This window comes from Protopterus annectens, chromosome 7.part0, assembly GCF_019279795.1.
Source record: "Protopterus annectens isolate FY-2018-M chromosome 7.part0, PAN1.0, whole genome shotgun sequence".
Taxonomy (NCBI): domain Eukaryota; kingdom Metazoa; phylum Chordata; order Ceratodontiformes; family Protopteridae; genus Protopterus; species Protopterus annectens.
The window spans coordinates 556,927,687-556,955,175 of NC_056739.1; the positions used below are offsets into that span (position 1 = coordinate 556,927,687).

At 37.3% G+C, this 27,489-nt stretch overlaps 1 protein-coding gene across 4 annotated transcripts in view; it reads right to left on the reverse strand.

Moving 5' to 3' along the window:
* Positions 1–27,489, reverse strand: part of LOC122806592 (basement membrane-specific heparan sulfate proteoglycan core protein-like) — a 1,657,353-nt gene that overhangs the window by 330,693 nt on the left and 1,299,171 nt on the right. For all 4 annotated transcript variants that reach the window (XM_044077142.1, XM_044077143.1, XM_044077144.1 and 1 more), the window contains 2 exons: positions 26,500–26,835; positions 8,989–9,082 (listed from right to left, as the gene is read on the reverse strand). In XM_044077142.1, coding sequence (XP_043933077.1) covers positions 8,989–9,082; positions 26,500–26,835 — 430 coding nt within the window. The remainder of the gene's footprint in view (positions 1–8,988; positions 9,083–26,499; positions 26,836–27,489) is intronic.

Below are 27,489 nucleotides of genomic sequence, written 5' to 3' on the forward strand. Positions count from 1 at the left end.
ACAATGATCTTAAACTTCAATGTAATCAGGTATATATATAACCTCCTATTGAAATTTTAAACTTTTACATATTTTAATGTAACCATGAATATTGGCTGTCATCTTTTTGTACATGTGGAGCTTTTCTACCACTGAAAATGGACATGTATCCAGTCGGACTCTCCCGGTTAACAAATGTAAAATAAATAAATACATAGATAAATAAATATCTCTTAATAGATGTGATTTGGTGGATAAGTGTTCACAGCTTAATGAATAAACAGCACTGTTTACATCATATAAATGGTGATATCATGCTGAATAAAAATAACATCGTGATGAGTATAAAATGCATGATTCATGGCATTTTAGCTGTTATACTATTCAGAAAAAGTAATACGATTTTCACAGTTTTGTAAATATTTGGGGAAAAAAACAACAAAAAATCCTGAGATGCTGGTTAGCCAGCTCTCATTTATGGCTCTGTTCCAAAAATGTAAGGGTGAAGCTAGACATATCCCATTTACACTGTAGTACACATTTTTTGTAGAACATGTATTTTTGCAATGAGATATGCTAGAATTTAAAATATAAAACATCCCTAACAACTTCACTTTTCTTTTACATTATTTAGTGCTATGGCCGGATTTATTTAACAGCTACACAGTGGCACACTGCTTGGCATTCATTAAATGGATCTGCGTGGCACAGAGCTGCAAAACAAAGGCAAACAGCAGAATATGCTAAAGACAGTATAAAGAGCTGTAGGACATGCTAATTAACCAATCCAGCATGGTGAGGCTATTCAGAAAGCTACAAAGCAATTGTGTTCGGTCAATGTAGCCATTTGCCCTAAACACCAGAACATTTTGGACTATAGGTACTACTACACTTAGCAGCAACAACCTCTAACATGTTTTTTTATCTATCATTATGCTATACGTGCAACAGGCTTTTGATCAGGATGATGCCACTGCTGCTGATAGACCTTGGGCAAGAAGAAGGGTGTTTGACTTATCATGGACTGCATGACAAAGAAATTGCTGAGCAATACAGGGTGGACAGGAAACACTGGAGGAAATATGCAATTTCTGCTGCCCCCATCTCAGACCCCAGGGAAATCAAGGATAAACCATCCCAGTGGAAACAAAGTTATTTATAGCATTAATTCAGGTAAGACAAACAGTCCTGGATGAAGAGCCTCTTCAGAAGAAATACTCATAAAGCCAAAAGACAGATGAGGCTCACCACGGCCGATAACACACTTTTATTCAACTGCAGTATAGTTAGTGCTTTCACGTTTTAACAATGCTTCTTCAGACTTTAAAACAATTTATGACAGAAACATGGTTATAAATAAATTTAAAATCAAGCCAACCAAAGTTAGAGAGCAATTAATCTATCATACATATTAAAGCAACAATTCATAAATATAGTCACACATAGTCTAAAAAACAGTTGTTTAATGTTAATAATTGAAGACCATTGTATAAATAACTAGAATAATATAAATATATATAAAAGGTTTAAAAACTATATGTTACTAATATATATGTATATTAAAAGTATATATATATATATATATATGCATAAATATATGTAGAGACTAATGTGTGTAAGGGTGTGATATTAAAAAGGGCTTTAATGTGGCCCTTTCATTCAGCCCATGTCCTGTGTGTCCCTGTAACTTAATAATCCATCTATTTTCGCATTCTTCTGTGTAATTTTTTATATTACCTAATCTATTTGTTCTATATACTAACTGTAGTACATTGAACTTAAAAGTGTGTGTTGTGCCTGTATTCAAAACGTGTCTGGCCAAAGCATTATGTTCATCTTCCCTGTTTATAGCATATATATGCTCCCTTACGCGCTCTCTAAGACTTCTGTTGGTTTTACCAACATAGAAGCAGGAGCATAATTGACATACTGCCAGGTACACTAGATCCCTAGTAATCAGCATAAAAGTTTAACGTATATTCAATATCTGTATCAGGATGTACAAAAACATTTTTATCAGACATATAGTTGCATTGGTTACAGCCTCTACAAGGAAAGGTACCTTTCCTGTTGGATAAGCTGCTAACTTTTGTATTGTTGTCATAGCACAACAACCTTTTTAGGGATTTGGTGTTTCTATAAGTAAAACTTGGCCTGTCCCCCACTAGCCCAGAAATTCTTTCGTCAGTAGTTATAATATTCCAATTTTTACTAATCACTTCCTTAATTTTCGAGTTAACATTGCTATATGGAATGACAATTCTACTAACACTGGGAGTTGTATTCCTTTCTCTTATTCCAGAGGCATGTCCATGGTCTCTAAATAGATAAGGTTTACCATTCCCTCTTCTAACAGTACTATTTACATGGTACACCTTATCTGCTTCTTTCCTATTATATTCCCTTTTTAAAAAATTATCCACTAACATTTCTTGTTTGGAAAAAAAAGTCTCATCTGTTGTTAAGACGAGATATCCTTAGTGTCTGATTATCTACAATATTTCCATATATATGTCGGGGGTGCATGCTGGTACGATGTAAAATGTTGTTACGCCAACAAGATTTCCTATATACCTCTGAATGTATCCTATCATCTTTTTTGATAATCTGAACATCTAGAAAATCTATCATATCCAAAGAATATTTGAAATCAAATCTTAAAAAATTTGTAGTACCATTTATATAATCAATGAACTCAATCAATTTCTCAACTGTATCATCCCATACAAAAAACACATCATCTACAAAACATTTATAGAATGTGATGTTATTGTTATATAGAATATTAGTTGTTAAATAAGTTTGTTCCCAATAGGCCAATGCTAAGTTTGCATAGGACTTTGCGCAGGGAGTACCCATTGCTACACCTTTATATTAAAAAAGAAAGACAAATCATGATGTTTGTTAATAGATAATTTACGGTGTTTTAAAAAACATTTTACTTTTATTGTTTCGTTCAAACCCGGAGGTTTGTCTGAAGCTAACTTGATCAACTTGATCTGCCATAAAGTCTCTCTTTGCTCCAGGTGATTTTTAAAGTCTCCGGCCCTCATGTCTTGTTTGCAAACTTCTACCACAGAAAAAACAAATTTCTTAAAGTTACAACAGATGCTGGAATGTTTAAATAAGGCATTGTTATGATCTTCACTTATACTATATATATGGTCTTTAATGCGTGTCCCCAAACTTCTGGTGGTCATTCCCACATAGAAAGCGGGACACGCAGTACACAAAGCAATGTAAACAACACCAGATGTGTTACAAGTAATGTATCCAGGCACCTCTAAAGTTCTATCTGTAGTAATAACAGAAATGAAGGGACCTGTAGAAATATATCTACAGATTTTGCAGTTCTGACAACAAAACATACCTTTTTTGGTAGTGATAGCCTTATTAGTACCTAAATTGTCACATTCAAGCAGCTTCTTAATATTATAGTTATTATGAAAAGTAAAATTGGGTTTCTTGCCAATCACTCGAGTAATATCAGAGTTCCCCTGAATAATTCTCCAGTTTTTTTCTAAGGTAGATCTAATACGGTTGCTATCAGCACTCATTTCTAATGAACACACTAATCCTGTCTCAACAGTACTTAAACATAAACTTTGATGGACCGTGTCCTTATTTGATTTATTTAAAATAGCTGGATAATGTGTCAAATGTTTATTAAAAATTTCATTTCCACTTTCTATTATTAAAGCCTCATCATACCCTCTATCTAGAAAAAGAGAGGCAATGAAAATGAATTCCTGTATTAAATCTTCTTTTTTACTGGTCATACGGCTAGCTCTGATAAACTGGCCCCTGGGTATATTTTTAATAACATGCTTTGGGTGGCTGCTTTGATAATGTAGGTAACCATTAGTAAAAGTCTGTTTTCGAAAAAATCTTGCTGTGAAATCTGTTTTCGGCATAGTCCCACCAAAAACAAATATCTAAAAAATTAATAGTTAAACCACTGCTACCTTTGGTAAACTTCAGATAACTAGATAAAGAATTTATTTCATTAAAAAAATCATCCACTGTACAGTCATTACCTTCAATCATAAAAATTAAATCATCAATAAATCTAGAGTAAAATACAATGTTATATTTTTTATTTAATGTGGACATAAATTCAATTTCCCACCATGCCATCACAGCATTAGCATATGCTGGGGCGGCTGGAGAGCCCATTGCTACACCCCTAATTTGTTGGAAATACTGATTCATAAACAGAAAAAAATTGTTTTCTAAAATAATTTCCAACAACCTACAAATAGTAGAAATTGTACTGCTGGAAAAAACATTTTTCTTTGATAAGTAACTACGAACGGCTTCCACACCTTCGTCATGAGGAATTTGTTTTTTCTGTGGTAGAAGTTTGCAAACAAGACATGAGGGCCGGAGACTTTAAAAATCACCTGGAGCAAAGAGAGACTTTATGGCAGATCAAGTTAGCTTCAGACAAACCTCCGGGTTTGAACGAAACAATAAATGTAAAATGTTTTTTAAAACACCGTAAATTATCTATTAACAAACATCATGATTTGTCTTTCTCTTTTAAATAAATTGACTTTCATTATTTTTTAATTAGTAATTAACTTGTTAACACTTTGTAAATTGGTTTTTAATATGTATTTAAGGGCATTGTTTTTTTGAATGAATGTATTCTGAGGAAGTCTGTTGATGAAAGCGGTGATTAAAAGTCTTGTACGCTATTTTGTTTGGATTCTAGCTTTTTTCAGTTTGGTTCCTCCTGCCATCATTTTGTTTATTAGGTTGAGCATTACACATAGCAAATCTCAAAGTCATGTTTCATGCCTTTAATGCTGTTTGATGTAAGTAGTGCCAGTGCATATGCCAAGGAATCCATATGATTCCAGTTGCATAAATGCAGTTGGCAAGGATGTGTGTCTTTTTGCACAAGCATTTCCATGTAAGATCTGAAGTGGCCACCCATTCAGACATATATTGCTAGCCTGACTTCTGCAGACATGGCTCACGATGGAGAAAGTGGTGCTAAATTTCCATGGACAAGAATGTGCCTGTATACCTTTCCACCCTTTCCACTAATATCTCATCTGGTTCTGCAGATTAAGAAGGAATCCTCCAAAATCATTGTGGTGACTCCCTTCTGGTCCAGGAAACCATGGTTGTCTCTTCTTTTGGAAATACACAGGCAATTACCACAAGTTTCCTCATAGACTGGATCTACTCACACAAGCAGGGGTGTTTGATACACCTCAGCATTAATCAACTTTAACTGAGTACCTGGATGATAGGATTGTAATTCCTTTTACTGAGCTGTTTACTGAGAACATATAGCAGGTACAAATGGAGACAGGAAAGCCTGCTACTAGAAAAATCACATATTAAAAAATAGAAAAGGTTTTCTGGTTGGTGCCAGTAACATAACCACACCCATTCAGAGCTAGATGCTCTCTGGTTTTACAAGATTTTTATGAGTTACTATCCTGTGGCCCTTATTATTCCTCTGTCATGGTTCATTTATCAGCCAGTTCAGCATGTCTACCCATGTGTCCTCCTCTTTCAATGCAGTTTCATGTGAAAATGTTTTTTGAAAGTGATTTTGTGCAAGAGGCCTCCAAGAAAACTGATGGCCCCTCCTTAGGATCTTAATTTTGTTTTTGAGAAGCTAACACTTGCTCCATTTAAACCAGCTAAACTGTATGACTTGAAGTTCTTTACATGGAAAACAGTTTTACCGAATGCAGTTACCTCTGTAAGAAGGGAATCTGAGTTGCAAGCTCTTAAAGTGAGTCAACCTCTTTCTCATTTTCCATGGAAACAGAGTTTCTTTGAGAACTAATCTTTCTTTTATGGCTAAAATGGTATCTTAGTTTACTTTAAGCTAAACTAGCCATCTCCCCATTTTCTTTCCTGAACCCAAAAATGAGGGAGAAAGGATATTCCATACCTTGGATGTCCACAGAGAACTCTGGTACTAACTTGGCAGAACTAAATTGTTCATATCTTCAGATCCATTGTTCAGTTCTTGTGAGGGCAATAAGAAAGGACAACCTGTGTCAAAATAGTCTATTTCCAAGTGGTTGTCCAAGGATATTACATTTTGTTATACTCACCATAACAAAACTACTCCAGGCAGGGACCAGGCCCACTCTTCCAGGGCTTTGGTTTCATGTATGGCTTTTTAGAAAGAGTTGGATTCTAGAAGTGTTCTGGAAACAGCAACTTGGTCCTCTGTAGATATACTTTAGAAATTATTATTATATTATTATAAACTTGATTCTTTCTCTGGGTTTCATTCAGGCTTTGCTGGGATCATTCTCCGAGGGCAAGCAATGATGCCCAACAGTGTGTGTTTTTCTCTGTAAATAATGCCCACCCAGGCATGTTATGAGGCCTAATGCCACAGGCGGAGGCCTTTACAGCCCTGGAAAGGCATTATTTACATAGTAGCACACACCCTGGGTGGCATTATTGTGCTTGGAGAATGGGCTGTATGTAAAATTGTTGTGTTTTACTTGATTATTTATTTTTTATTACTATATTAATTTTATATATATATTTTTGATGTAACGTACGTCTACCTAATGTTTCAAACTTGCTGGTGTTGGAGGAAGTAATTTACATCTAAATTATAACATTTTCAAGAAATATCTAGATATTTACTTTTTTCTTTTCTTTTATCTCTTACTCCTAAAATGTGTGATTTGCAGCCGGTCACTGAGGACAGAAGTCATTAAAAATTACATACATTTAAGATCAGACTTTATTTCCTTCAGAAAATACATGCTACAACAAATCCTGTTATTCAAGCAATGATGTCATTTTATGAGCAATATTTAAAATCTTTTCCTACGTTTCAGCCTTTGTTCCCCTTTTATTTTAGTCTTTATCTAGATTTCTTGACTTAAGAGGTTGAGCGGTATGCAAACCTGATGCTGCTGCCACTGCTCAATCATTCTTACAATCCCCCCAAACACAGTTTTGCTTAATAAAATGCATGCCAACACAAATCCTTTCAAGCAACTTTGTAATTTTATAAGAGTAGTACCTGTTCCTATTTTTAACCTTTGTTCTCCCTTTATTTTAGGCTTTATCCAGATATCTTGAGCTAAGAGGTCAAGAGGTATGCAAACCTCTTAAGTGTTGCTGCTGTCACTGCTCGATCGTCTTCTGTCTTCATTCACTTCTGCTGTCATTCATGCAATCACACATATACTCAGACATGCAGACAAAAACATAAATGCACATACACACACACACACACACACACACACACACACACACACACACACACACACACACACACTTTTCTTTCTTAATATTTTTACACTGCTAAACAGCAGAAGCACTGCTTAGTGTAAAAATAATGGCTCAATTGCACTTTAATGCACACATACACTTTCGCACACACACACACACACACACACACACACACACACACACACACACACACACACACACACACACACACACACACACACACACACACACACACACACACTCACAAACACATTTTTTATAATTTTCTTCTTTATTTTACTCTCGATAAACAGCAAAAGCACTGCTTAGTGAGCATAAAATATTGGCGGTCGTTAGTCTACTTTCAGTTCGAGCTCCACAGCAGCTTAATATGTTGTCATGAAGTGGCAGGCTCATTTTTCAGTAAGCATTACCTGTACATTAGCACCTTGCTGGAGAATATTCATTCTCCAGTCAAGGTGCCGATGTGCAGGTCTCCCATTCTCTAAGCTGTGGTAATGTACCCATATAGCTAAAGTCACTGCAACAATTATCAATATGATGAACGTAGTGCAGTTGTGCAAGTAACCTTTCCATAATAGTAGGTGTTTGAATGACCACTGCTGTAGCAGCCACTCCCCTCCTCCATTTCAATTGTGTTTTGGTGTGCTTTTTATGCCATGATGTGGGCATTTATGAGCCTGTTATTGAGTAAATGATGCTGCAGTATTCTATGCAACACAACTAAATTCAAAACAGTTTTTATCTGAAGGTGATCAGACTTCTTAATTCCAACATTAGGTCTGATCCCATACAGGTCAGGAAGTTGGGATGTCCTATTCACTGCACAGTATTATTTTATCTATTATTTATTAAGCCCAGCCAACCATTATAATTTATACTACTAACCCAGGTGCAATATCTTTTTTCTTCTGATACAGAATGTTGTAAATAGTTCATGTGCAATACTATTACCAGAACTTTGCTGCTAGATGTGTATTTTTAGTATCTTAACAAGTGTTTGTTTCTAGGAATATACGTAGCCATATACTTAAGTGTAGAGTTGATTTATAAGACTGTGGTAGTATTTATATATGTTGTTTTAAATTATGTCTTTCTATGTATGTGATTTCTTTTTTGTCTGTCCCATAATGAGCTGATTGCATGGAATCTCATTTAATCTACACTTGTATAGATCTAAATGACAATAAAGTTAGTTTTAACTTGTTTTTCACTTTTGAATTTATTTATTTTTTGTTGCTGTTTCTAGCATTATCCTTTCAGGGCTGAGCCTCCCACTATCTTTTGCCAGGAAAGCTCTGAAGGGCTTTGCACCCAAACTGGTGTTTTAGTTAGCTCAGCTCGAGCTGTCTGACAGTTCTGGCACATGGAGGGTGCCATGAAGCTTTGGAAGCTGGCAGGCTGTTATATCCTCCGCAGGATATAACTCATATAGCTAATACTACTGCAGCTGCAATCATGCAAGCATGTACTGTTATGATATGTTTAATTACGCAACTATTATTTTCCTGTTCTCTGCTTCTCCACACCATCATCAGAACTCACTGCAGGAGATCAACAAACTCAGTATTTCTTTTTTTTAATACAGAAAGTAGATATATGCAGTTGCGGCACTATTTTTTGTATTACAGTTTTGTATTCACTCTTTCATTTCTTTTAAGTCTTAAAAGTGCTAAAAAAAAGCCTCCAGGTGAGCAGAATACTTTGCATTCAAAATGTGCCAGCTTTCACACTGTCTTTAAATAAAAAATCAGATAGTGGTTTTTTGCAACTTACCCTTCATGACAATAAAAGTTAACAACAGAACCAAGTCTGGTGTCATCTGTGTATTCAGCTTCACCATTTAGTATAGGTGGTAACATGGCACAGCCTATGGTGAAAACATGGAGACAAAAATAATTAATTACATGCAGTAGTAAAAAGAGATAAAAGCATGTTCATAATAACCCATTACTATTGTTTGATTTACAAGAAACTATCTTTTCACTTATCTTAATGATACCAAAATATATTTGTTTCTTAAGGTGTCTAATCAGTACTTATGTAAATAGCACTAGGGCAAGGAGTACAATAATTCTCCAGATAATTGGTCACTGGTACTGATTTCAGAAAGTAAAAGGTTGTTTAATATATTCTGTTGCCAGGACTGCTGTCCTCACTCCAAGGCCAACTCAACTTTAAATATTGCCTTTCTTCTATTTTGCCAATACATAACTGGAATCTCTGTACCTAAGTTTACAGTACAAAAGTGTACTTTTTTGTGATGTATTCAGTGAAGTGTTGCATCACTCACTGTACTACATGGTTTGTTGAAATGGTAAGAGAAGGCTGCAGAGTACAGACTTGCCCATTCCTCTTTCCGGCCATCTAGTGATTTTTGTTAAAACAAAAGGTAATCATCAGGAGTCTAACTTTTCTGTTGCATGTGTGTGTGTGTGTGTGTATGCACACACACACACACACACACACACACACACACACACACACACACACACACACACACACACACACACTCCAGTGAGAGAAGGAATGCATAACATTTGTACTACATCCTTTCTATGAATTATGCACTATCCACAGTATCAACAACAGAATTCCTTAGCAAGAAATTCTAGGGATAAGTGAAGGAAAACATATGAAGAGTGAACAGGAGCGGCCATAGTTCAACTGGTGCCCTTGGCAAAAGGGCTCTACAGCGCCCCCCACCACACCACCTGGTGATCCCATCCTGGTCTACCTACACCAAATAAATACTGGAAAAGCTCTCCTACTAGAGCAGTGCCCTAGGTGGCCGCCTAGTTGGCCTATGCCTAAGGCTGGCCATGAGAGTGAATTCTGTGTAGTCACTGCTGTTATGCTGTGCTTCCTTACCATGAATTCAGGATGACTGGTGATCTCAAAGTTATAATTGAGCAGGATTTATGGGGCCATAGCAGACTTTCTGTTCTAAATAGTTTAGTGTGTGTCTTCTACTTCCTTTCTGTTGTGGTCAGTGAGTATGTCTTTTGGCATTTTTATTTTAGCTGCATTGATGCCATCAGTTTAGTTTGATCATCTTGTCTTACGCAAACAGTGCACAGTGCTATATCCATAAATTCACATGTTTTAGCACAACATACATGTATTCATATAGCCACAACCATGAAAAGATATATCACTGCTACACACACACACACACACACACACACACACACACACACACACACACACACACACACACACACACACACACACATGAGCACACAGACACACACACACACACACACACACACACACACACACACACACACACACACACATGCACAGGAACATGAAATACACAATAAGGGATGTGATGAGGTCTGGGTAGAGAACCACATTGTCACTTCTGAGATCCCTTAGTGATTTGCTGTCTTTACATCTTGGTGCCACTGCTTTGCCTTTAGCATGCAGTCTACTCACTTTTTTAATGTTTCCAAATCTTTTGGGTTTCTAATACCATGATGGGAATGGACCTCAAAGTATGATTAAAGTTCATAAATTAGTATTATTTTAATATTTGATGTCAGCCAAAAGTGCTCTTCGAAACACCCGCAATGTGCACAGTAATGACTCCTTCTGCAATTCGTACAGAGTTACATATATCTGTAACATATCTAAATATGATTGTAGATTCTTTTTTATAAAATCCATTGCTCCTACTACTATTGAAACTGTCTGGGTATCTTTCTTCCACATTGCTCGTGTTTCTGCTTGCAAATCCTGATATTTTATGATTCTGTGTGTCTCTGTATGCAGGACACTGTAGTCACTGGGTGTAGCGTTTTCAATGAGCAATGCAACTTTTGTCATCTTTTCATGGACCACTATATCTGGTTTTCTCACATCTATCTTTTGAACTGTTGGTAATGGGTGATCCCATGTGCTGTAAACTTCATTTGCTATGATGCTTTGTGGCTCATGTTTCCAGTGTTTTTTCAGCTACTTCAATATCATAATGTTTGCACAATCCCCAGTGCAACAGTCTTGCCACATTATTATGTCTTTCAGTATACAGTCCTTCTGCCATTAGTATATCACAACTAGCAACAAGGTGTGTGACTGTCTTCGATTTCATTTGTCTGTTTCTCCCACATGTTCAATGGACTTTGTAAACCAACATTTATGTAGTCTACTGTCTTGGGCCGCTTGGGCTGAATTCTTGCATTTGATGCTGATCAATGTGGGATTGTTCCAGGAGTTTTCTATACTTGCAACTATATTTATGCATTTTCCACATTTCTTGCCTTCTCATCTGATTCTTTACCTTATATTCTTTATTTTGTTTTTTGGCACATTTAGTTGCTGCCGGATTTTTATCTGCTTCTGGTTTAATTTGCATTTCCACTTGACACAGATATGCTTCTGCCATACTAAGCAGAGAAGTCATCTTAAAGTTATTCTCCTTATGTTTCAAAACTTTCACTATGTTTTGGATTTGTGAGGTCAGCAAATATGTATGCACTTCCACAACTGCAGATCTATATATGTAATCAGTTTCAACGAGGTCCATACCTCCCTTGGAATGGGGAATATATAATCTTGGTTTGCAACAATTTTTATAAATCCTTTGATGAACATAAAGCATCCTTCTTGTTTACCGATATAATCTATCCAGCACCTTTTGGGGACAATCAGTCACTGCAAAACAATAAGTTAGGACAGGAAGATCAAACTGGTTTATAGGTTGAACTTTGTTCCTAGATGTCAACAATGTTTTCAGGATTAATTAAAGTCTTCTAAAATATTCCTTACTGAGTTTTATTCACATTTGTTCATATTTTATTGCTGATCCTTCATCAATTCCCAAATATTTATACACTCCCTCTTGCTCATCTTCATTTATATCACATTCTTGTCCCAAACTGATGTTTTCCTGCTGCTGCAGTTTTCCTGCTTTAAAGGTTGCTTTTGCACATTTATCAAGACCAAATGACATTCTTATATCATCTGAAAAAGTTTTGACTACTTGTAGTTCTGCTTTCAGCTCCTCATCTGATGAGCTGTACAGTTTTAAATCATCAACAAAGAGAAGATGAGAAGTTTTTACATTTTGTTGCTTTCTGGGAGGCAAATTATAGCCATGACCTAATCTGTTAAGTAGACAGCTTAATGGGATAAGGGCAAGCCAAAAGATCAGCAGTGACAGAGAGTTACCGTAGAATATCCCCCTTTGGATTTTTATCCCTGGAATAATAATTTGGCCTTTATCATGGCTTAACTGCAAAGTGGTTTTCCACTGTTCCATGGTCTTTGTGATGTAGTTTATCAGTGTAGGGTGCATCTTATACATTTGTAAGCACTCTTTTTTTTATGAATGTGGGATACTGTCAAATGCTTTTTTGTTGTCTATCCATGCCATACTTAGATTCTTCCCCTTTTTACAGTTCTCTAATATAACTTTACTTAACAACAAATTATCCTTTGTTCCATATGACTTTCTTTTATTACCCTTTTGTTCTATTGCCATAATTGAGTTTTCTTCTAAATGACTATAAACTCTGTTGGCATCAATTCCAGTATATAGTTTATATGTCGTTGGAAGGCAAGTTTATCAGTCTACTTGTAGGTTCACTCTTAAGTAGGAGCATTGTTTTTCCTGATGTTAGCCAGGCTGGTGTTTGTTTGGGGTATGCATATAAATAGTTCTTATTCATGGCTAAATCTTCATACAAAGATGTTAATACTTTTAGCCAGAAGTTAGGCACTGCATCTGGGCCTGGGGTTTTCCAATTAGAAGCTTTTCTTAACTTTGTTTCAATCTCTCTGGCCGTTACTTTATCCCATGTTATATCCTGTATAGTTGAACTTTTTTCTTTTACTTCTTTTATGCATTTAGCATATTTGTTATGTTTCAGGATTTCATAAATATTTTTCCAAAATAAATCTATTTCTTTTTTTTGGTGGTCTTTCAATTCATTTTACCTTGTTTCCCAATTCTCTATAAAACTTTTTAGAGTCATCAATAAATTGCTTATTTTGTACTTTTCCTGTATATTAATCTGTGTATCTTCTACATTTTTCTGCCTGTGCTGATATTTTTAGTTTATTAATTGCAACAGCACATGATAAATCGCGATCCATTATAATACTGCGTATTGCTTTTATCACATTTATCTTTAGTGTTCAAAAGACATGCGTTCGTAAATAGGCGTGCCTTTGTTGAAGGTTGGGCATCAAGCTGGCACCTCGGCATTTCTTAAAAAATCTACTGCCAATCATTAACGGACTGGAGTTCTGCTGTGGCAACCCCTTACCGGGAAAAAGCCGAAAGACAAGCAACAAATCTTTCTGAGTATTTTTGTTGATCTATTCCCTCTTCTATACTCTTTTAACAGTGACACTTCTTGTCTTAATTGCTTTATAGTGTTCTCTATTTGATACTTCCATGATGGCATTTAATTTCTCCCTGTCCTTTCCCTTACTTCCCTGTGTTTTTGTGGTAGGACTTTATCAGTTATTAATTTGGCTGCACAGTAATGTATCCTATTTACTTCTATTATGTAGAATGAATCTCTATGGACAGTCCTAATTACTGTGTTCATTTGTTTTATCAAACTTCTAACTTTCTGGGTTTTATTGACCTTCTGCAGTCTATTTCTTTCATTGATCTTAATATGTCTATCCATCTTTATAAAATCAAGCAACTCTTCTTATATCATTTTCTTCTAAATTGAGGGCACATTCTTTGTTTGCCATTTCCTGCGGACATTGTATGGGAAGTTCCAGAGCTTCTTCCTGTGCCATGTTTTCTTCTGTTTCACTGTGTGTCATCTGTTGCTCTTTCATATGGGAAGTCACTGGCCTATGACTCCACAACATTGACTGTGTCAGAGTTGCCACAGTTTCCTGTACTTTCCCTTGCTGTATAGATCCAACTGAACATTTGTACTGTTGCCAATGGGAGGCCCAAAAGTATCTTCATATGTCAACTGATTAGATGAGATACTTCATGCGCCACTGGTTTCTCCTTAATTTGGGTGTCCATTGCTGTAGCTTGTTTTGTTGTTATCTGAGTCAAATTTTTGGCTCTAAATCCATAACCTCATTTTCTATTTCTTTAACTTCTACATTACTAGTCCTCTTTTTTTACTTTTCTTCTTTGTTTTCTTATATTTTATATTGTAAAATTTTCCATATCTGGATGTCTTTGCCAAATATCTTTGGTGCTGCTCTTTTGCATTGATTAGTTTTGCTTTCTCCTTTGCATAAATATTGCACCATATTAAATCTCTTTTTCTTTCCCAGGTCCATATTTCTTCTTCAGATGTGTCCTGTTCCTCTTGTTTCTTCTTACTTTGGAGACTGTGATATGACCCATTTTACTTTCTACACTGAATCCTTCACTTTGCAAAAATTCCATAACTTCAGCTTCTATTTTTTAACTTCTTCTTGACTAATCTTCTGTTCGACATTCCCTCTTTGTTATCTTATTTTTTTATTGTAAAGTTTTCCATATCTGGATACCTTTGCCTACATTTCTCTTCAAATATCTTTGGGGCTGCCTTTTTTTCTGTTGATTAATTTGTCTTCCTCCTTTGCATAAATGTTGCACCATACCAAATCTCTCTTTCTTTGCCATGTCCATATTTCTTTTTTATACCCTTCAAACATCTCTAAATTCTGTTCTTTAAATTGTCACACTTCCTCAGTTGTTTCTTTTTCCAAATGGCACAAGGTTTCTTGGTCTATATAGTGTTTTTCATGGATCTGTTGTATTAATGAACACAAATTTTTATTTGAAGTTTCTGACAGTTTTTCTTGTGGAAGTATTTTTCTTTCCTCAAATTTCTCTCTTAATCTTTTTGTATATCTTTTGTCTGGAAATTCTGGGCTTCCTTGCATAATAGTAACAAACATAATTTCTTTCTGAACTCAATAGTCCACTATATCATCCATATGGCTCTTTTGTCACCTAACATGTTTTGTTATTTTTGTGGACTGCTGCTTCTTTCTACAACAGGGGGCCATCCTCCCCTGTGGGCCTGGCCTAGCCCCATTGTAGGAATACTTCCATATCTTGAGGATTCTACGCTATCATTTTTTTCAGTTGTGGTACCAGTGTGCCTACCAAGATTGGGCACTTTTTTTTATTCTGGGACTTGTAAACTCTGCCATCTTCTTTATTTTTTAACCTAATTCTGTCCATGATATTTGCTATATAAACTGCAGTCTATTTATATCAGTGTCATCTTTGTGAGATTTTGTGAAAAAACAGGGTCTACCTCATGAAGGTACTCACCAACACTTGAGGATGAACTCAATTCCAGCAGCACTTCTCTTCTTTTGCTGATTGTATCATCTCTCCATTCGAACCCCTCATCAATATACTCACTTGTTAGGTGTGGCTGCAGGTAGATGAGACGAACTGTATGACAGTGAAAAACGAACCACTCTGCCCTAACCATACTACAATAGCATCCTGCTTGACTTACTACAGAACAGCTGCCTTGGCACCACACCTCTGACCACAGACACACACACACACACACACACACACACACACACACACACACACACACACACACACACACACACACACACACACACACACACACACACACACACACACACACACACACACACACACAGTGGATAAAAGCCCTGAGCATATAAGGACAGATGTGATGGAGAAAAACAGTAGCTGTTGAGTACAGAAAATGGTAGAGAAAATAATTTTTCCAAATGGCTTTACAATCAGTACTACCAGTGTTCTCAAGAAGGGTTATCCACAGACCAGAAGAATATTCCATTATAAAACATCTAAGGTGTAGGGAGGAGAGCTGTTTACAGTGGAAAAATGAGGTGGAAGCATAGCCTGCAAAAATCTGAACAGTTGTTAGATGTCCACATACCTTTCAATCTCTTAGAGCAAGAAATCTGGATGAAGCCTTAAATAAAAGTGGGACAGAGGCCCAAAAAATAGGGACAATTTTAAATATTTGTTCTATAAACTTGTTGATAGAATAACATTTTTGCATTAGCATGCATTTTCTGAAGGGTATGAATTCTCTGAAGCTCAAATGTCCATCATTAGTTTCTAGCTTCAGTATTTAATGTCATGCTACCAAATTTGCCAGAAAACCACAATTTTATGAAAAATGGATCAAAACTATGAGGCAAAAATATGGACATTCTGCGAAAATCTGTACAGTTGAGAGGTATGGATATTTTTGCCTTGTGTTTTTGTAGTGTTCCTCATAAAATTAGTGTTTTTCTTGCAAATTATTGAGCACTGAAGTCATTAAAGAATGACAGACATTTGAGTTTCAGACTTTATATCCTTCAGAAAATGCATGTTGTTGCAAAACCTGTTGTCATTGCAGCAATTTAAGTATACAAGAGCAATATTTAAACTCTGTCCCTGATTTTGGGACTTTGTTCCTTCAATTATTTTTGTCTTTGAGCAGAATTCTTGCACTAAGAGACTGAGAGATATAGGTGAGTGCAGTACACTTAGCTGGCAAGGTAAGGTGCAGATTTAGACAGAAGGAGCGGTTCCATTGTGAAAGCATTTGCTTCACATTCATATTTCACTTTTATTAAAGAAGGCTATCTACTCCCTCTTTCACAAACATCTTGGCTTCATCATGCTATCACATGATGAGCATCTGTGCACCTGTAATAGCCAGAAAAGCTAGACAGGGGACATGCTTGGTTATTAAACAGGGCAAATATGTATGATGCATGTATGTTCTTAGATGCTGCAAAGGTATTTTCTTATCTCACTATGGATCTAATGAATGTTATAAAAAACAAACTGATGGAGTTATTAGATGCTGAACATTTTGCAGATGGGCAACAGTGTGGCTTTTTATAACAGATTTCCAGACAGTAAAACATGATCCAAGCCTATGGTTGCATAACTGCTATGCTAAACTGGGTCAGTCTGGTGGCTATTTTAGTAAGGCTTTTGACATTGTGCTTCATGGTAAATTAGTGGAAAATCAAAAGGCAGCAGGTATGGATAAGACCAACTGGACAAAAAGGAAATCAGCTGACTGACTAGAAGAAGATAACTGTAAGGGTTGGGGGGAGTTGACCCGGTTAATAAAACTAGTAAAGTGTGAAATGGTATACTGTTCACTGTTGTGACAAACCACACTAAAGTTAGAAAACAAGAGAAACCTTTTCCCTGCTTATACCAGTTCTGATGCAATTTTAGTTAACAGATAAAGGGATCCATTTGGTGTAGCTAGCAGAATGGCCCTTAAACAATAGCCTGGTATTAATGCATATTTCCAAAGTAATGCACTTTGGTAGAGAGTTTCATTCCAAATCTATTTGGATTGGGTAACCAAAGAGAAGATAAAGGAGGCAAAGGACGTGGAAGGTGCTAAATGCAGATTAGCTGAAATGTGCAGTACACTGTAAAACAGCAGTGACAAGTAACAGTAAGGTACTAGAGTATGTAGTGTGGGGAGAAGATGGAGTGATGATGAAGCCTAATTCCATGCACTGGGCATGCCACATTCTGAGTACTGTGGTCAGTTCTGACTGCCATTTAAAAGGAGTTGGATCAGGACAGAAGAAACTGTGCAAAGCAGAGAATCTGAAAGGGGAAAATGCACAGAATATTGGGATATGAGAAGAAAAGCACAGAAGACCGGGGTATGAGAAGGGATATGTACTGAAAAAGGCAAGAATAGTTTACAGTGAGATGTAGCTGCACTAAATTGTCACAGGAAAGTGATAGAGGAAGAGAATGGTGGGTGATAGCTGGAAGATGGGTAACAGAAAATAGAAGCTGGTGTGGGTAGAATACACTGCCAAAAACAAATACCTGTTGTGACGATTGGGGAAAGATGGGTGAAGGCTGCCAGCCTACTCAAAGAGGATTTCATATATAATTCTGGCATTTGTAAATAAATGTAAAATACAGGCATGTTTCCATGAGTGTAAAAGAATACTGTCAAATGTGGAACTGCAAAATATGTGACAACATTGCACTCTACTGGCCTAGTGAAACATGTTGTGACCCTTTTATTTTAGAATTTGGCTCCAGTGAGTCTGAATGAAGGTTTCATGCCCATTGTTTTAAGGCTAAAGTTTATGACCAGAATTTAGATGTGGAATGTGCTTTATTGCTCTGGTTTCTGTTAGATTATACATGTGAAATGACTTTTATTGTTGTAAATTTCTGAGCAGGTGTTAGGTTGCTAAATAATGCAGTTTGTTTGCCTGGGAAAACCTAAGTGTCAACATGATGTAATTTGGGAGGGACCCAGTAGACATGTTTGTTAGTAATGTTTAAATACTATTTTTCACAAGAGACTGGGGGCATTTTGATCTTGGATATCTAACTCAGCACTCTGCCTTATGTTCACATGTACGTTTTTGTGCTGTGATTTCTTGTAGGAATAGTTAAAGCTAGTAAAGATTAATTAGGTATTTTTCTTTGAAATCAGACCTGTACTACTGTATTATTTTAAGTTTCTGTGTGATATCTGAACTCTTAGATATCTCTGTGGTGTAGTAGTTTTGTCTTGTATTTGAATTTTTTATTATTAAATATTTTTAAAACCTTATACCCATGGCTGGTTTATGTAGAGATAAATTATGCTTTAGAGTGCATTATATATTCATAGAGTTTACTGTCTAAGCCCTTTTAATAAGCCTAGACTGAATAGTCACATTACCATTGGATAATAATATTGCACAGTAATAATTGGACACCCTTTTAAGGGCCTTTTAGTAGCTGATATTATTAGCTAGGAGGTGGCAGGGATTACTACCGTATGGTCTGGGTAAAGGGCATAGCTGGAGAATCTGTGTCAGCCTTTCCCCGGAGTGTCTGTAAAGTTGTATAAATACTTACCTCCAAGTGTGTGTGTGTTGTGTCCGCTACTTAGGCTGGGACACGAAGCACTGGTTGGACAGAGAGGGTACTGGAGGTTTTAGCTTGCCCACCTAGGCTGAGACCTGGACCCTATAGCTGTGTCAGTGGGGAGTTTTATTGGGAACCTGGTGAGCAAGGGAGCAACCAGCTCCAGACTGACTGTGATCTCTGTGTGCACTTAAGGGAAATTGTACTTTACTGTGTGTATTAGTTATCCTTTCCTCTCTTCTAGGAGATGATCTCCCTGGTGTTAGTGGTGAGAATTGAGGTTCCTTGATTGCTGGGCCAGGGCATGGTCATCACACCTGTCATAACAGAAATGGTTGTTCAGTGGTTGGATGGATTCTGTGATACCTGGCACAGGTAGAAGAAATGATGTTGCAGGGACTGGAATGATTCTGTGATACCTGGCCCTGGTGGGACAAACGGTGCTGTAGGGATTGGAAAAATTCAGTGATATTTGCATATTTGAGTGACAGTTCATTTAAAGTGTTTTTTTAATTGTATCTGCTTTATTTTCTTAAAAAATATATATATACTTGTTTCCCGCCTTTCTAGGCTAGTATAGTCCAGTTTTCAGGTTAGTGCTGAATTCAGGGCTGTGTTACAGATCTCTGTGTTGGCCCATACCTTACTTGGATAGAAGGAAGTTTCCATGTTCACCTGTCAGACAGGGGAGCTTTGAGCAGCCTATCTGTATCTGGAGGAGTAGTTTCAAGTCAGAAAGTAGTAGTTTATTGGCCATTTTGGGCTAATTTCTATCTCTTTCATTTCCCTGCTATAAAAACCACATTTGCCTGGTTTTGCACACTGGGCAGTGCTGGTTAGCTAGGGTATAACTATTCCCGGCTCCACAAAGTCTCCTCTTCAATTTTTCCCTTGGAACTAGACAAACTTTCAACTTAAGCACTCAAGCCATTCATTTCTCCACCCAGCACTTGCTCAAAACTCATAGAAAGCACTTATAAACCCCAGCACTGCAGAAGGACAAGGCTCTCTATTCGACCTTACCAGCCATTCAGTAAAACAGTTTACTGTACCAATCCAGGCATGTCCAAAGGGCAGTTTTAGGTGTACTCTCCAGTTCAACTGGTGAATCTGGGCATTTTGAGGCAATGTAACAACTGCCTCATGTACACAGACAACCCTCTCCTCCCACCACCAAACACTAATACATGTGAGAGATGCAATTATACAGTCAAACTGGAGGCTAAGCTGTCTCAACCCAAGACTGGATCAGATAGTCAAGAGGAGAAGGGAAATACTGGCATCACACCACCAGTCTCACATAGACCCAATAAACCAGCACCGGTAAAACACACACATAAATACATGAAAACATACTCAGAGGCTCTAAATAAAAATCTGCAAAAGCAGCAGAGATCTCCAAAGCAGACATCCAAGCAACCTCCACCCCCCAACACAAACCATGAAACACATACTTCACAAAACCAGTGTTCCACGCAATCACAGCCCTCAAAGCAAAATAACATACCCAACATACTAGTAATAGGTGACTCTATAGCCAGGCACACTGATGTCCCACTCACTATGCTGAATAAGGAAAACGTTACTGTTAGCTGCCTGTCAGGTGCCAGGATCCGCCACATAACACAAGCACTTGGGTCACTTCAGAACAAGTACAAATATGACTCTGTCACTGTCCATGTTAGTGTGAATAACCTGAGCAGTACCTCCCTGGACTACATGAAAAGAGACATGGACGAGCTCTCTGATCACGTAGCCTGGGCCGGTATGACACTGACCCTGAGTAGCATCCTGCCCTCACCAAGAATGATACCACGGTATAAAGAAACAATTATCAATTTCAACAATTGGCTAAGTTTCTGGTGTCATTCAAAGGGGATCCAGTATCTGTCTGCCTGGGATGACAAACTCAACAAGCCACGCTGCTTTGCTAGAGATGGCTTGCACCTGTCACCATTAGGCTTTTGAATGCTGGCCAAGGCTCTTGCCACCCCTATATTGCCTTTTTAGGCAAGGCTCAAAAGACAAACCTACCACCGTAAATAGCACAAGTAACAAAAATCTGAGGGTAAAACTACTCAATGCCAGAAGTCTAAACCTCAAAATGCACGCACTCGAGGCACTCCTCAGTATGGAGAAAATCGATATATGTGCAGTAACAGAAACCTGGTTTAAGGCTACAGAGAGCACCCCAGCACTACCAGGCTACAACTCATACCATACATTTTGGCCACAGAACCCGGACCAAAATACAAAAGCGGGGGAGTATCCATATTCATCAAGGATACCCACACCTCCAGGTTAGTGGCACAGCACGATGCTTCAGAGATTATCCACGTGCAACTAACAACGGAAAAAACTTCAATTCAAATTGTAACTTGCTACAGATCTACAAACATGTCCCAGGACCCCTATTCTGCATTTCTGGAAACACTGGCTAACATAAAGGTCCTACCAAACACCCCAATAATAGGTGATTTCAACTACCCAAACATTAACTGGGAGAACTATTCAAGTACTAACTCCCTTGCCCAACATTTCCTAGAATTTATAAACTCAAATGCTCTGGAACAACTGGTCAACACTCCCACCAGAGGTGACAACATATTGGACCTGGTCATCACCAACATGGGCGAATGGTGTTCCACACCAGAGGTCAACCCCTCGCTGGTTAGATCTGACCATAAACAAATCAATTTGGATATCCACATTCTGCCCCCACCCCCGGACAAGGAAACCACCTTGAAATACTTTTCAAAAGAAAACTAACCATTACTTAAGATGGAGGTGGAAAGTTTCAAAGCCCCCATGCTAAAGGATAACACTGTCCAAGCTGCAAAATCCTTTACTAATGCATTCTACGGACACCTACAAGAATGCATGGATCGTGTTATCCAACAAGCAAAACCAAGACTCACTCCTCCAAGAAAACAAAACCAGTATGGTGGACCCCTGCCATAAACAAGCTATACAATAGAAGGAGGAAACTAGTACAGAAAAGAGTAAAATCCCAAGAAGAGAAGACATCCCTGATCAGTATCAGCAAGAAACTACGATCCCTCATAAAATCGTCCAAGCTGAGCTTTTCAAAGAAAACTTGCCAAGGACTCCAAAGATAACCACAAGGCATTCTTTAGCTATGTCAAGAATCCAAGTGACAATGCTCAGATCTGCTCGGAGTTAGTGCAGAATGGTACAAAATACACTGAACCAACCGATATTCCCAACATCCTGGCAGATAGGTTCAGTGCAAACTTCACCCCCCTCTCACCCCCAAAAGGGCCCATAACCATACCAGAAGAATGTAGAGCCCTTGAAATCACAGACACTCAGGTTAAAATAGCCCTCTCCAAAGCCAAAAACACAGCATCAATGGGACTGGATGATGTCCCAGGCTGCATCCTACACGAGCTCAAAGATGAATTAACCCCTCACCTAAACACACTGTTCAAACTCAGCCTCTTCACAGGCTACATACCCATAGAGTGGTGCACAACAACAGTTATTCCACTCCACAAAAGTGGAACCACAACAGACCCCGGGAACTATTGCCCTATAAGCCCGACTAGCTTGGTCTGCAAGGCTATGGAGCACATCATCATGGAACTCATAACAGAGACATTGGGAACCTCCAAACACTGGACCCTACCTAGTTCATCTTTGTTAAGGGAAGATCATGCCTCCTAAACCTGGTGGACATTTTTGAGACAGTTACCAAGGCTATAGACGAGGGAAGGGTGGTACACACAGCCTACCTAGACCTCGCAAAGGCCTTCAACACCATTCCCCATTCTGGTATTATAGACAAGCTCACCAGCCTGAACATAAACCCCTATGTCACAAGATGGGTTACCAATTGGCTCATGGGCAGAACACATATGGTGAGAAGGGCTCAGTCCTAGGCCCCTCCTGTCTGACATATACTTCTCAAAGGTAGAGACAAACACAGGAGGACTATGGCTGACCAAGTTCACAGACAACTGCAAACTAGGAGCTATAATTGACTCACCAGCTGACACAGACATCCTCCAAAAGGGTCTCATTGAGACGGATACCTGGTGTCAAAATTATGCCCTCAAGCTAAATGCCAAAAAGTGCATAGTTATTCTCTTTGGAAATACAAAGTGCCCACAAGTTATCACATAGGTGGTAGTCCCCTAAATACAAAAAACATAATAAGGGATCTGGGGACCTAAGTAGATAGTAATCTCTCCTTTGATAATCACATTGCCAAAGTGGTTAGTTCCATGTGGCCCACCTAATCACAAAAGGGTTTGCATCCAGATCAAAAGAGGTCATTGTGCCTCTCTACTCATCACTCATCAGACCCATTATAGAGTACAATGCCCCATTTGGGATGTACCTTACAAGACACCTGCAACATCTGGAAAGACCACAGAAGTACCTCACCAAGAGGATCACTGGCCTCAAATAGATGCCCTATGCAGCTCGACTGAAGAAACTCCAGCTGTACTCAGTTGCATTACACCTGCTTAGAGGTGGTCTCTGCCTGACATATAAGGCCATGTCCAACCCAGAATTTATGGACATGCTCCACCTAAAAAAAACCTTATCTCCTCAAGCCACATGCTCTAGGGATCTAAACCTCACCACAACATTAAATAGGATGTGCTGGAGGGATATATTCCTATCCCAGAGACTTCCCATGCTTTGGAACAAGATTCCAATCTACATTAGGCAGAGCTCCTTGCTAGCACTCTTCCAGAGAAACCTTGATGAGTGACTGGGAAACAGAAAGTTTACCCCGGGGATCACTTCAGTGCCTCTGCTGAACAGAGGCACATGGAACTAATCTAAGGGGGCGATGAAAGCCAACACTTTCTGGTTAGGCTTATAAATGCCTTCGGGCAGATAGCCTAGTACCTGCCTATGAACCTATCAACCTATATATGGTGCAGGTAGAAAAGGATTCAGTGATACCTGGCACAAGTAGGACAAATGGTGTTATAGCAACTGAAAGGCTTCAGCAGTGTTTAGCTTAGGTGGAAGAACAACATAGATACATACAAATACTTCAAGGTCAGGCAATAATCCCCTCCTAGCCTGCCAAAATACCAAACAGTTTTTCACATAATAAGTACCCAGGCTGTTCTTAAAAGTATGTAAATTAATGCTTGATTTAATATAATTCTGTAGTCTGTTCCATGCATCAGCTATTCTCTCAGAGAACAAATTAGTACACTTCTCATTCCTACAGAATATTCTGCATAGGTTGTCTGAATATTGTCTACTACTTTTTGATAATCCCAACCAGTCCCAGAGGCAGTTGTCTCTAAATGCCCTATATATCTTAATAATGTCTCCGCTTAAATATCTACAGTATATGAGAATGTGTACAAGTTCATATATTTTTGTCTTTCATGATAACTTACATTTTTCACATCCATGGATGCCCTTGGTATATTTTTGCTGTACTCTTTCCAGTTTAGTCATGCTTGTTTTCTTGTATGGTTCCCATATTATTATTCCATTCTCATCTTTCAGTCTAATATAGCTAATAATGACTTTGTCATCTGTGATTTTCTAGATTTTATAAATCTTTTTATATAACCTATAGTTCTTAAACTGCCAGATTAACTATCATTAATCACTTGGTTGATATGATCAGAAAAACTCAAAATTACATCTACCCATATACCCAGGTCCTCATTACAGTTAAGTGCGCCTCCAGGAGTTTCTGCAGTTACCTCGTACTGCGCCTCTAGACATCAAATCTTGCTTGTTCATATTTGCAATAATAATTCCAAAACCATGCTACATGTAAGCTATCAGAATATTTTATCTTGAAGCATACATGATGGCAAACTCAATTATATTGATATTTGACATCTGTCAATGAGTATTTGTTAGAACTGTAAGGTGATAACTTAATTTTTTAAAGTCTCAAACCACACCCACTGGGAATTAAAGGTACACAATCAAAAGAGCTGTACTGGAGGGAATGAGTTACATGAATCTGCAGTTTCAATCACTGTGTGCTGTACTAAGTATTTACCTTTCAGTTTAGGTCTCTCAAATCCTATATGCTTAGTTTTTTATGTAAACACCAAGTGCTACCGTATGATAAAAGACGACTAAAATAGCACTAAAATATATTGTACTGGCCAGGAAACTACTCGCATAAATAAAATCCACACTTTATTCAACAGAACATAATTAAAAACCTATAATTAGAACCAGTTAATTAATTTAAAGAAGCAGTATAACAAAAAATGTTCTACCCTATATAAATAGTTATACTGCCTCTTTAAATGAATTAATTGATTGTAATTACAGGTTTTTAATTACATTATATAAGGAAAGGAAGTTTATTTGTAAAGCATTCTGATGAAATCCTAAATTGAAATAGGATGAAAGAGCTTAATGCTTTGTTATGTTCTATTGAATAAAGTGTGAATTTTATTTCTCTGAATCATTTCCTGGCCAGTACGATATATTTTTGTGTTATTTTAGTTTTTATGTATTTATCAGCATATTATTCTCCTGTGCCCCAATGGTCAATTTAGTCAAGTTCTTGCAAACATACCCTTTTTGCCCTATCCATAACATGTCCATTTTCAAGTCAGCTGCATACAGACTGTAAAACACCTCAGATGAAAAAGATAGCTATAAAAGATACAGTCTAAACAAGTATGGGACTACGATAGAGCCCTGTGGGACACCTTGACTGGAATGATTAATTTAATCTATCCAGTTGCCATGTCCTATTTGTAAGCCATGCAGCTATCCTTCTTATCAAGACTACATCAATACCTAATTGTTCTAATTTATTGATCAGTGTATGACCCTGTCAAATACCTAATGAAGTTAGATCTATATAAATTACATCACAGCACACATTTCCATTAATAGATGTTATTACGTTGTTATAGAACATCATGTTACAGCTGGTAATAGATCTAATTTCAAAATATGCATAATGATATATGGTTTCAAGTCCTAACCTTTCCAGTTCTGACAATAATTTATTCAATATAACTTTCCCCATTATTTTTCTACAACATGAAAGTAAACTTATGGGTATGTATGACTCTGCATTTGTCCTATTTCCCTTTCCTTTAAACATAGTTTTAACAAGTGCATGTTTCCATTTTTGAGGAATCCCTTCATATTTATACAACCTAATAAATAATAGATACAATAGTACTGTAAGTTCGTGCCAAAGTGTTTTTAGGTCATTATTTCTAATTCTGTCTCTTCCCTGAGCTTTGATAGGATCCAAGTTTTATTATTTTTTTTTCAGTATAGTCTAATTTTATTTCAGTATCTGAGGTTACCTGGATGTCACTAGGACAGTATATCACCCCCTTTGTGGAGTCTGCTGTATTTTATGAGCTCTACAAAAACTATCTTTATTTAATTTCATTGTACTAAGAATGAGGGAAACTGCACATTGATGACTTTCATTGCAACAGTATTACCTTCAATATTTAAAGTGGCAGTCACTTTTAGGTTGATGTTTGAAAAGTAACTGACATCACAGACATAATCCCCTTCATCTTCTGGTGAAATGTTGCCAAGTTCCAGGGAAGCATTCCCTCTCTCCAGCTCACCCACAGAAAGCCATGCCCTTGTGCTGTTATACAGAATGTTATCCTCAAATCTGGCCACATGACTTCCCTGGAATTCCCACTGCACCACAAGATGATTCAGATCCACAGTTTTCGAATCCATAAGGAAGTAGCACGGCAGAAGCACAGTTGATCCTGCATTGCCTGTAACGTTGGACTCAGGCAACATTACTTTTGGTATGCCATCTGAAACAGGAACAAATAACAAGTCATTGCTAAACAGAATAATGGACAGCATTGTCACAACTATGTCTAATTAGTGTTTTGTTACTGAAAACTTAGCAGTTAAAAAATATGTTGCATTAGAGCTGCTTTACAGCCACAGCTCTGGAGTGCAGCAGAACAAAACAAGTAATACTAAAAGTCATACAAAACCAATGCTATATAAAGAAAGACAACATCTGCACATATGAGTAAAAAAACACACATAAACATGGAGCGGATAGTAATAGCAACAAAAAAGACATGCATCTCAACAAAATCTCTGCATTTTCATAAAGAACTTCAACAGATGCATACCTTTTGTTTTGTAAATGAATGTGTGTGTGTGTATATATATATATATATATATATATATATATATATATATATATATATATATTCACATCATCAGGAATCATCCAATAACTAAACAGCACTAATTATATATTAAGGTCCAACCAAGTAATTCTATCACACAATAATCAACCTAGTGAATAAAACACCTTATTAAATAACTAAATAACCATAAAACCATAAATAAAAAAATATTTAAATGTTTTAAAATATTTCAAGCATTCTAAAATCAGTATAATTTAATCGTTTTGATATGCCATTAAAATTCAATAATAAAACACTGCA